General features: G+C 48.2%; 1 protein-coding gene across 1 annotated transcript in view; it reads left to right on the top strand.

The window, feature by feature from the left end:
- Positions 1-6,801: 6,801 nt before the first annotated feature.
- Positions 6,802-12,331, top strand: part of LOC135810232 (protein Wnt-5b-like) — a 26,301-nt gene continuing 20,771 nt past the window's right edge. Inside the window, exons 1-2 of the mRNA XM_065323710.1 lie at positions 6,802-7,446; positions 7,666-7,913. Coding sequence (XP_065179782.1) covers positions 7,367-7,446; positions 7,666-7,913 — 328 coding nt within the window. The 5' untranslated portion in view covers positions 6,802-7,366. The remainder of the gene's footprint in view (positions 7,447-7,665; positions 7,914-12,331) is intronic.

Raw genomic sequence — 12,331 nt, 5'->3', positions numbered from 1 at the left:
AATAGTGCCTACTTGAGTGCAGAAGCAGCTGCGCGCTCTGCGGCGTTCCATGTGCTAGAGTTGGAATTGGTAGTGGACAATCGCTGCTGGACCATGCTACTGGGCATGGGTGTTACGGGCGTACACTGTAGATCTATTACTACTACTAGTATCTACATCGTAATCATATTCATAACGGATGGGAACGTCTGGTGTAGATCCAACGAGGCGAATTCCAAAATCACAGATGATGATTCTTCCCATCTACAGGTCCATATTCAAAGTGTACTGGGAACGATGAAGAATTGTCTTGATCGTTCCCAGTCTGCAGATGTAGATGTAGCATTTTTGGTACTCTGTCCTTTCTTGCCATGTGCACGCGTACAGCACGTTGGTAATTGGCTGTACAATGTACGTGCACCACCTGTACACGTTTCTATGGTCCAGGAGCACAATGTTATAATTGGAGCTACATCCCATTTTTCCGAGTGCATGTCACATGTGGATCTACCAGTACTGGCAGTAGGCAATACCCCAAGACAAGCACTAAACACAGTAGATTAGAGGCCATTATGTATATACAAATACATTGTACATGTACATGTATATACATAATCCATATACATGTACATAATACATAATCATAGGATACATAGCAGACTCAGCGGAGGATACATGTGGACAGTAATTATTGTCTAAGGTCCTCAGGCTGCGACCAGTGCTCTATGTCCAGTGGATGTACACACCTAGTAAACTGGGTAAAACTTAAAAGCAAATTCTAAACACCTACATTGTACATTCTACTCTTGATTAGGTACTGTGGAAAGAATAATTATATCCTAGGACTGCCCTCGTTCCCTGCTCCGACCCTACAGCATCCACTCTCTACTGCTTGCAGTGCCGCCCATCTCAATCGATATCTACATGTATGTCAGACTCTAGTCTAGATCAGATCATAGATCTTTGGGACACCGCTCTACATTGTAAATAGAGATCTAGATCATAAAGATCGCCAAGACCGCAATGATAGCCAAGTCGCTGTTCGGCAAGTGTGTGTGTGTGTGTGTGTGCGCGCGCGTGCGCGCGTGTGTGCGTGTATGCGCGCGTGTGTGTGTACAGTGTGTGTGTGTGTGTGTGTGAACTGACACAAACGTGGAGCTTGAGATATTCACACATTGCAGAATCATAGCGAAGTTCTTGTTAGCCCTTCGAGTAACATATGCATGTACGAAGTATATCGCACAAGGAAAGACGTTTCGGTCACCTTTCTCTGTGCTGCGACGAATAGTCCATAAGGGAAGAAGCAGTACTGCCACCAGAGTGCCGGAGTAACTCTTTGCTGCACCACTTCCTCGATGCTTTGCAATGAAGATGAAAAAGGTGATGGAAATTGACGTCCCTTTACAAACATTTGCATGTATTTAACGTGCACCCCTCAAAAGGTCCAACACGCGAACCACTAATGGAATTTCACGTGCCAGCACATGCATTGCGTTTAGAGAAACCTCTTGATCACGTGCTAGCAATGAACATCTTCTTTATTGTCCACGACCTACTAGTAGTAGTATGTCTATGACCCAAAACACCTCCCCCTCGCCGCTAGGCGCTGCATCTGCCACCTTGGTATTCTTATTCTCTTATTCCACGATGGCGTGACGCCAATAAGGACGATTGATAAGTGTGATAGAACTGATACTAGCCAGAAACAGCTGGATGGAAATTACCCGGGGAGGCAAGAAGCAATGGATCATGAAAAACAAGCGGGGTCAATAGCAGGGGTGATCGAGATAGTTAAATACACGTTCGAGATATCAGAAACCAGGGGTGGGGGGGGGGGGGGGTGCGCGGAGCTACAACAGGTACTGCTCAATAATAAGACTGGATGCATTGTTTCGGAAAGAAGTTCTACGAGGTTGGGTTGTGATGTCGATAGGGAGTGAGTTGTAGAGAGTGAGGGCACTGTTGATGGGGCAGGGGGAATCTCGGTGCCTGTTTGTGTGTGCGTGTCCGATGGAGTAGGTCCTTGTCTATCGAAGGGTGTATGGTTGGTGTTGACGTTGTGGTGCAAGATGCGGTTGTTGCAGGTGTGGTGGGGAGGTTTGGTGGTGGATGTCCCATGCTAGTAGGACTTGTTTAGCAAGGAGTCGTGAGCTAAGGGTGGGAAGCTTTACGTGATGGAGGAGGGAACTGTGGTGAACTGGTGCAAAGAGGGGAATCCGAAGGCAGATGCGTATAGCACGGCGTTGAATTCTCTCCAGTTTGTCCCGCTGTTGCTGTGTGATGTTGGAGAGGGCAAGGGCAACGGCAAGGGCAAGGGCAACGGCAAGGGCAAGGGCAAGGGCAAGGGCAAGGGCAAGGGCAAGGGTAAGGGCAAGGGCAAGGGCCAGGGCAAGGGCAAGGGCAAGGGCAAGGGCAAGGGCAAGGGCAAGGGCAAGGGCAAGGGCAAGGGCAAGGGCAAGGGCAAGGGCAAGGGCAAGGGCAAGGGCAAGGGCAAGGGCAAGGGCAAGGGCAAGGGCAGGGGCAAGGGCAAGGGCAACGGCAAGGGCAAGGGCAAGGGCAAGGGCAAGGGCAAGGGCAAGGGCAAGGGCAAGGGCAAGGGCCATATTCGAGAACGGGTTGGATGTAGGCTGGAAGCGTTCATTGTGTCACGTGACGTGGTGTCTTGTGGAGTTGGTGTAGTAGTCGGTATACCAGGCATGGCGGTGGCCTGACACAAGCGAAACTTCCTAAGCTGGTTGTGTTCTTCAACACTAGTATTCTATAGTCGGTGATAGCGCGAACGTGTGAACTTTACTTGTATGACCCAAACACCTCTTCTTTATACGCTCTTGCCAGGTAATTAGTTACTAGTGTGTTGCCACGGGGTTGACAGTACTACACACAGAGCTAGAGGGCAGCAAATCATTGTCATTCCAACGTCAATGAACGACATCACAATAGAATGCATACAATGTAGATTACCCACTAGAAAGAGCACTACAAGCTGTCATCATTAGCATCGCGCCCGTATTGTAATTACTGCGGTTACACATGTACATGCACATGTACACCGTCCTGCTGGATTAGAACTGTTCAGCAAAGTAACAAATGTCGAAGTGTTCCTCTGCAATCACAGCAGTCTATCACAGACATCGTGCACTGACTGTAGCGTCTTCCACACTACACCCTGCGTGGCATTGACCTTCAGAAGTGCATTTAGTACACAACTAGTCACTAGTGGCAGCACTTGTCTCGTGTTGGATTCCATTCTTATGCGTGATACAGTTAGAAACGATAGACACCTGAATAAGAGTCAAATATTTACAACTTAGTGAGCGAGTGTTAAAGGGGAAGTATACCCTAAAATCAAATTTTCACCAGTTGTAGTCTTCTGGGTGCTGAGTCGAATGGTCTTGGTCCGAGGAAGCTGCGACGCTCCCTTCCTACTTGAATCCCAATCGAACTCGCGCACTTCCACCGAAACTGGGTGACTGCGCCCTACTAGATGGGGATTTGTATGCAAAATGTCACTAAAAGCGCCATTTCGTTCTTATAAAAGCACGGATGACCGCGATTGGCCCATATGTTGTAGTCTTTTGGACGCTGAGTCGACTGGTTTTGGTCCGAAAAGGCTGCGATGCAGCGTTCCTCCTTTATTCCCAATCGAACATGGTTGAACAAGCGGTCACGTGCTCCTGGGTGCCCAAATCACCTGGTCACCGCGCCAGCAGGCGACAACTTTCACACCAAGGTTCAACTCGAGTTCATCTCGAGTGACAGGAGTGCACACAAAAAAGGTCAAACAGGCTAGTAAGTTGTACCCTGCAGGCACGGTGACCAGGTGACTGGTGTACGCCGGAGCACGTGACCGCTTCTTCAACCATGTTCGATTGGGAATAAAGGAGGAACGCTGCATCGCAGCCTTTTCGGACCGAAACCAGTCGACTCAGCGTCCAAAAGAGTACAACATATGGGCCAATCGCGGTCATCCGTGCTTTTATAAGAACGAAATGGCGCTTTTAGTGGCATTTTGCATACAAATCCCCATCTAGTAGGGCGCAGTCACCCAGTTTCGGTGGAAGTGCGCGAGTTCGATTGGGATTCAAGTAGGAAGGGAGCGTCGCAGCTTCCTCGGACCAAGACCATTCGACTCAGCACCTCGAAGACTACAACTGGTGAAAATTTGATTTTAGGGTATACTTCCCCTTTAATACAATACTAGGAAGACAATCAGTGAAATACCCAGCGACACATATACCGGTACCTCCCGTACACTTATAACATACTACCAGCAGGCAGCAGCCCTAACTAATTACTTACACGGTCATCCTCTCCTAGCATGATACAGTATGACATGTATCAGCAGGCCACGCCAGATCCTCTTGTTTTTTTCCCATCACGTGTGTGGTCAGAGATTGAATACTTTGAACTCCTCCGACAGTTCGTTTATGCGGTCTAATGCTATTTATGCGGTCATGTATTCCCCTCAAAACCCCTTCCCTCCATTACTACTGGGTATAATGCAAAAGGATCTTTGGAAGTCGTTGCAAACTGGAAGTCTTCCGGAGGCGTTGATCGATGGGCAATGAGTAGAACTGATGTACACAATGATGTTGGATTCACATGATCAAGATCTCGGTGACTGAAATCAATACTTCCTATGTGCCTTGTGTCGCTGTGGCGTTAAGCGCCACACAGGATAATTAAAACAATCAAGAGCCGCGTGTTGTCCAGGCAAAACAATAAGCGTCGTTCCGAAGCTTGTTCATCGTGTATTTGTAGAGATCCGTAGTGGTGAACTGGTCCTGAACACGGTAGCCCATGCACATGTACCGTACAAGTGTGGAAATCTGTGTTACTCCGTCACTCTAAATCATACGTGCATTGTTCTTTGTTCAAAGCCAAGGTCATGGCTAGTGCAGTAGTAATGTTGTAAATCTTGTACATGTATTATTACTATGGAAATACCGGTGTGATCATATGAGTGAGGTACGAAGAGTGTACTGTGTACCACCTCGAGTCAAAGCTCAAGTGACGGTAGACCACCTCAACTCTCTCTCTCTCTCTCTTCTCTCTCTCTCTTCTCTCTCAAGTGACGTGTGTGTACTGTGTAGACATGCATGTATCGTGCCGCGTACCTCACTGCATTACGACACTTCAGCGTGCTCACTAGTGCACTGCATGCACTATACATGTACTACATTACTAGCATGCAGTGACTACATTGTAGCAGTATTACTTTGAAGTCACTACTACTAGTAGTATCACTTACAATAATACAATGTACATGTAGTTCCACACTCAACCGATAGACTCTCAGTTGCGTGTAGTATTAGAATTACGCTCTCGCTCTCGGGCAATGCAAGCCACGCTCCTGAGCCGTGTCCCAGTGCAGTACAGTGACGCCAGTGTTGGCACAAACTAAACGTACTGATGTAGTTGTTGAATCGACGAGGCTCAAAATGAAACGCCGAATACGTGTATTCGTCCAGTGTTTGTAAGTCACGTTCCCCTATCTCCACTGACCACTAACACAGCACTGCACAGCGCAGCACAGGTCCAGTCAACGATGGCAAGCATTTTTACTAGTAGACCCGATCAGAGCACGGTGCACGGAAGATCAGTCTAAGTAAAGAGGATGGCAGCAGTTTACTGTTTAGTTCAAATAATTGACATCCGCCCTTGTTGCTAGAAGCTATGATAGTATGAACCAGCGAGAGCATTCGCCGAACTCGCTAATTATACGCCGAAGCTATTGCGTATACTGTCCACCGCGCTGCGGCACTGAGCCTGGGCCGGGCCGCGCGCGCAGAGAAACGAAAGTGCACGCACCGGGTCAAAGTTCAGCCTCGGGTCAAAGCTCGTGCATCCACTATCTATTACTAAACTCTAAAGTGTGATATGAAATCCCGCTGGCATTGACAGGCCACTGTCTGTAGTCTACTGACTGTCATGTCACTAGCTCTGCGATCGTGACTGCAGTGCTGAAGGCTGTGAAGGCTGTGAAGCGGTAACACGATTATCCTGTACTGCTCGGGCTTGCAGTCGGTCCCTGACCAAGAGGAAGTGCAAATCCATGACAAATTGATTCGATGCTTGATTGGATGGCACAATGGCAGTAACGAAGAATGTCACAAACACCCAAAAGAAATGACAATGCCATCCAGATCTTCACTCTGTTCTATATTGAGTTCAAACCGCCGTATTCCTAGTTCATGCGACCAATATCCACAGCCGGATGTCGACGAACACATTGCTATTGGCTACCACTGTCAGTGCTGCATACAACTTACAAGCCCGCCATTCAGCTGATACATGTAGAAGCAATACTTGTGTAGCAAGAGTGCAGAGCTGCATGACAGCGCGACATGCAGGCTGCTCGGCTTGTAATACTAATAGTACTGTTGATCGGTAAGAAGATATACTGCTGACCGGTTTGATGATGCTGCAACTATTACTTTTTAGTATTAGTATTACTTCTTGCTATAGCACAGATCGCGACCATCGCGGTTTAGCTGAGGACGTGTGTACACGAACATGGTACACAGCTTTCGCAGCTAGTCACGTGGTTACGTTCGCTTACAAAGTGGCTCGTCAAGAGCTCACCCTGGTCACAGCTCACTGAACACTCACTGAAACCAAAAAGAGCACCAACATCACCACGCGCTACATCACCTTCTACGTGCAGCCGCTAGCGAGCGGGGCAAAAGCCGCGCTGCAGGATATCTTCTAAGGCCCGCAGCGCAGGATCTGTGCTGCTGACCTTGGAAAGCGGAAGGCTTTCAAGAGTGGGTAACGTAGCCTAAGGTCTGGGTGACCGTCGACTGCCCTGGCACATTCTATTTCACTTGCCAGACTTCACAAGACATCTTATACTGTGCCCTGTGAACCAGCGACATTCACGCACAGGACTCAGAGGAATCCTAAAGATTCTAGGACCGTTTCTTAGACCAGCTCTGAGATAGTTGAGAGGTCGCACTCGATCACTTTCAAGGTTCATTGAGCGTCTCAATTGCTTTATAGGTCTTCCTTCATAGAAACGAAACCCGCGGCCTTTGGTCCTTTGGAGAAAGTTCAAAGGTGCCGGCCCACGCGGAGTAGCCAAAATTAAAGTGAAGAGTCACAGCTTGGGACGGTGCTGGAAAACGTTTTTCCTCGAGCAGAAGTTTCTCAGTCTTGGCTGCAACATTTCTCAACGCGACTGTGTTACAAGAACGCACCAGAACCCTTTAGTCTATACTAGGCAGCAGACATTTTCTACGACGTTTGGATGTTGATAAGCGGAGCGAGGCCTGCAGCAGAAAAGGAAGTCATCCCACAGACTGTTCAGTACAACACAATCGAAACTGTTTAGGCAGGCATCCAAGTATTGTGTGGCAATTTCCTCTTTGCTCCAAGTCAGAATATCATGGATTCCTGTTACCGATTACTGAGTATTGTTATGGCTGCGGTGCTTGGTCTGTTGGAATCAGGCTTATCGAACGCAGAGTAAGTGCTCCCGACTGAATGAGCAGTGTCGCTTGGTTGGTTTTCAATGTGTTTGTTTTCAGTTTTGTTTGAAAGGTAACCCGGCGATACACCCGGGGAGCCGAGTGCCGCAGATCTCAGTTACATGACGATGAAGTCAGGCGTGTGACATGGGTCTACAAAGTTACTCAACATACTGATTTTGATGTTGTGTGTTTGTGTATGTGTGTGTTTTTCAAGGTTTCCCTATCACACATCCGCCGCACTAGCTACGAGTGGCTTGCGACCGATTCGCAGGGGAGACTGCAAGCGACTTACAGGTCTGACCGAGGGACAGTTCCAATGGTGCAAGACGCATTCTGTCTTCATGCAACCGATTGTCAGTGGTGCCAAACTGGGTTTAGCCGAATGCCAACGCAGGTTCTCCAATAGGCGATGGAACTGTCCAACGGACCAGCCAGAAGTCTTCGCTAAGGCCATCGAGACAGGTTAGTCTTGGCGTTTCTCTACCAATCTTTGCTGCTGTCCAGGTGGTTGGCAGGTTGGTCGCTGCGCTGTAGGGGTAATGTGTGTGTGGTGATATGGAGTAGGCCGGTGTGATCGACCGTTTTACTACTGCTTGTGTGTAGCCGGTAGCCTATAGTGTAGGGGTGATAATACCCTCTGGCAGCAGAATAGTGTGTCCCGTAATAGTAACCTTCTGACTCTCTGACTCTGGCCCGGTCTGGCGTCCGTTCACACGTTGAATGTGTTGTTCGTGGGTCGTGGGTCATCCTGACCCACCTGATCCTGATCCTGTCTCTTGTTTTGGTACCTACCTATGATGGCCTATGGCGGTCATAATGGCTGCGTCGAGAGCTTCAATCATGCTCTCTGTCACATGTTGGGACTAATCCGATTTGACAGCGTTGAAGTAATTAGCCCTTCTGGTCGTGGGGGCCAGTTTTCGAATCTTGAAATGCCATTGGCATTGGTCTCTGTGCGCAGACCAGGCATTCTCAGCATGTGTACATGTATTATCATGACCTTGCAGTAGCTCTTCAGTTAATTAACTCCTTTTCAGGAGGAGAAGGCCTCAGTGTAAGCTGTGTATGTTTGAATGAGCAGCTGGCAGGGGAAAAGCATCCGATGTGCTATCAATAATCAAGTTTAGGCTGATTTACATACATGAGTACCAGCAATATGCGTACCCAGCAGATTGTGTACAATACCTCATACTACATGTACATGTATGTGGAAAGCTGATGGAGCCAGGGCTGCTGCATACTCCAGTACATCGACACAGCACATCTTGTGTCAGGAGTGTAGCAATTCTGGACAGCATCATGCGGCAAGAACACAACCCCATGCTCTCTAGGGCAGGTGACCATGGGAGCATTTTCAGTGACCACACACAAAGTGTACTCGGAATCTGGTGATGCCTAAGTGTTTACTGGGAATTCTTGTAGGAAGAGGGTAACTGTGAGAACTTGTTGCAATGTTGTAGTCAGAATGTACCAGTGCTGGCTGTTGTACTAGTAGTCAGAATGTACCAGTGCTGGCTGTTGTGCTAAGTCATCTACACTCTCACTGTGTTACGTCAATGAGGGCTCTGTGAGAGCTGTGCCAAGCATTTATGGTAAGGTATTTGCCAGTCGTTTGCAGCTCTAGGCAATGCCCACAGACTAGCTCAACAACTCTGTTCACATGCACTCACAACTCAGAGTGAGTGTTGACATCTCAAAGTATTTCACCCTGTCAGCAAGAAAACAAGCAATTCTCACCAAGAGAAGATGACCATTGAGACGGTCCAGGTATTCAATTGACCATCTTTGAAATTTCAACCTGGTTGCACTTCAAGGTGTGCACATTCACATGCTCATTCTGCAGTGTTGACGTGGATGAGAAAGGAATGCATTGCCGCTAAGCTTTTTAACAGGTCGCTTGTGACGACGAGGTATCCTCCTGGGCAAGTTGGAATGGATCTGCATAATGGCAGTAGGGGGTGTGCATGGACAGCAAGAATAGTGTAATAATTGCTTTCAGCACAATGGTGGTAACAGGGCACCTGTTTCCTTATCCACATGCTAAGCGGAATGATACCTGGAAATGTGCACAAGCTGTCCACTATGAATCACACCAGAAAATCAGCAACATTGTTGGCTTTGACTTCGTGGCGTGCCCCCCAGGCGCCATCATTACTCCCATTGGTAACTCATAAACTTTCCCTGGAGTGTGTCGACAACTTCCCTCGTTTATTATGATAATTGGCTCATTAGGCAGTTTTCTAGAGGCTAGATATTAGGCGAGTGAGGAATGAAGGAAATGAGGGGCCGATGGCTACAAGCCGGAAATGAGCAGACCGTAGGCAATTGCGTCACCTCACTATCGCCTTATGGCCCATGTAACGTACTACTCTTGATGCGTAGTCGTCAACACCCAAAACGCCCAGGGTGGGTCAGGCGTGGCCAATGTTACATTTCTTCTTTCCCCGGCATTGAGAAGTCAAGCAAGGAGTTACTTATTTACCTATTAGAGCGGGATTGCTGCACATGCGTTTGACGTTTTCATTAGCAAATGTCTGCATGTACTAGCTTGGTATGTTGTAAGCCTGGTTTGATCAACATGTACCAGGGTGTACCAGGGTGTACCAGGGTGTACCAGGGTGTACCAGGGTGTACCAGGGTGTACCAGGGTGTAATTCATGTTGTTTTACTGACACTCACATGGCTAAAAGCGGTATGCAAGTAGCACTGATGGAGAGTATGCCTGCGTGCTTGATTTCCTTGGGTGTAATTCTCATCAACGTGACGGGGACATGGTGTTATAACAGTGTTCTGTAGTTGAAGTAGTATCGTCCAACACAGTCAGTATCCCAGCTGTGGTGAGTAAACATGTCCGGCTTACAAGCAGGAAACTTCAGCAAAGCATGATATGAAGTAATTAGTTGATGTAGAGATCCTTCCACTCCACTAAGGTCCTGGCCATACAACAAAGGAGTGGGGGAAAAGCCGCAATTACTTATGATCTCAACATGATTGCATTGACATACATATAGCACTGTAGCAGCAAAACACCATAAGGAGGTCTAGAAGTGAAGCTACCTTCTTGATTACTTCCTAAAGTTGAAGAATGAGGCAGGAATGAAAGTAGGACAGTCATGGGAAACAAAACGTGTGCCGTGCATCTCTACAATAGCATAGCATTGGATAATGCTTGGTAGTACTGTATGCCTGGAGGTTCTTTGTAACATCTTGTTTGTTATCCCTAGAACTCCCAGAGTCCCATGTACCCACGTTTCTCACGTTGAGTGCTGCTAATCAGAGAAGCATGCACTGCATGTGTGCAGTGGGGGGGGGGGGGGGGGGGGGGGCAGTAGCTACATCCGTCCTGGACACTCAGCACTTTGTCAGTGCAATTCTGAACTTATGGGACTGGCGCCAGGATTCACAAAATCACCAGTCACCAGCAGACTTAAGCTGACTTTGACATTTCAAGTAGGTGAGATGAAGTTGAAGCATCACCTGGGTATCCAGTGCCCGTGTCTTTGTGTGTGTTCCTCCACTTGCCTAGGACAGCTTGCCATGACCATGGTGTGTAGTGTACAGCCTTGGTTACTGCATGCAGTACAATGATTTGTTGTGTCATGGTTAAATTATGCCCTACAAAGCCTCCTTGTCAAGTACATTGTGGGTATGTTATGCCAGGCCTTGGTGCACAGTAGTTAGGTTAAGCCGCGGTGCAAAGCCTGGATGTGGAGTAGCTATGTTGCATGGTGTGCAGCCTGGTGGATACGTACCGTACTTATAGCAATGCCAGATGGTTGGAGACTTCTCCAGGGTGATGTACATCCAGTGTCTGAAGAGGGGAGTGTATATTTTGATACCTGATAGCTTCCTGTACTGTCCTGGTATTAACATAATACATTTATGTTAATTTCAGGGGTAGAGAGGGGCCATTGGCTTCATCAAGGAGAAACTGACTTTTGTAGATGAATATCAAGTGTTTTACATGCACTATCCCCAGTACACATGTATTGCGATAATGGTAGAGGTTGATTATCTGATACCTGTGTTAGATAAGCATCTACTAGTAGGTAACATGTTATTTGATTGATGTGGGTATCCATGTTGATGGGGCATCCATATTGTTTTGATTGGTTTGGAGATGGGCGGTTCGGGCTCGAAACAGCGGCACATGCGGCGCCAGTCGGGGCGAGAATCTGCCGAATCGTACCATCCCTCCACAGCATTCAGGGCCTTCAGGTCTGCACTAATGCAGTCCTTCCAGCGTTTGCGTGGACCGCCAGGTGGACGGCGGGATGGGAGCAGACCGAACAACAGAATCTTCGGGATGCGCTCTGGTGGCATGCGAGCAACATGACCTAGCCACTCAAGTCGTCGCTGGCGAATCCGGACAGCAAGTGGGCGCTTGTCGCCCCACATTTCCAGCAACTGATCATTGCTGATCCGCTCTTGCCAGGCGTCTAACCTTGTTATGCCAAGAACGTTACGCAGACACTGCATGTAGAACGTGGAGAGCCTCCGGATGTCGGCTTGGAGGGGTACCCAGCACTCAGCTCCGTACAGCAGAATGGTGACAACGCATGCATTGAAGATACTCTTCTTGGTGCGGACGGACAGATGGTGGTTGTTGAAAACTGGCTTCCGCAGGGAGCCAAACGCACGGGAGGCAGCCGCAATTCTGGAGGAGATGTCAATCGAACACTGACCAGACGTATCGATGATCGACCCAAGGTAGCGAAACTCCGTTACGCACTCGATCTGGTTCAAACCAACACAAACAGGGGCGAGGTCCGCATCAGAAATGTCTCTGCCGATCACCATGAACTTGGTCTTGGAGAGACTAACTGTTAGTCCAAACTCGGAGGCGACTTCATCGAATGTCACTGCAGCTCGCTCGAGCC

Source organism: Sycon ciliatum, chromosome 2 (genome assembly GCF_964019385.1).
Source record: "Sycon ciliatum chromosome 2, ocSycCili1.1, whole genome shotgun sequence".
Lineage (NCBI taxonomy): Eukaryota > Metazoa > Porifera > Calcarea > Leucosolenida > Sycettidae > Sycon > Sycon ciliatum.
This window is presented reverse-complemented; position numbering and strand designations above follow the sequence as displayed.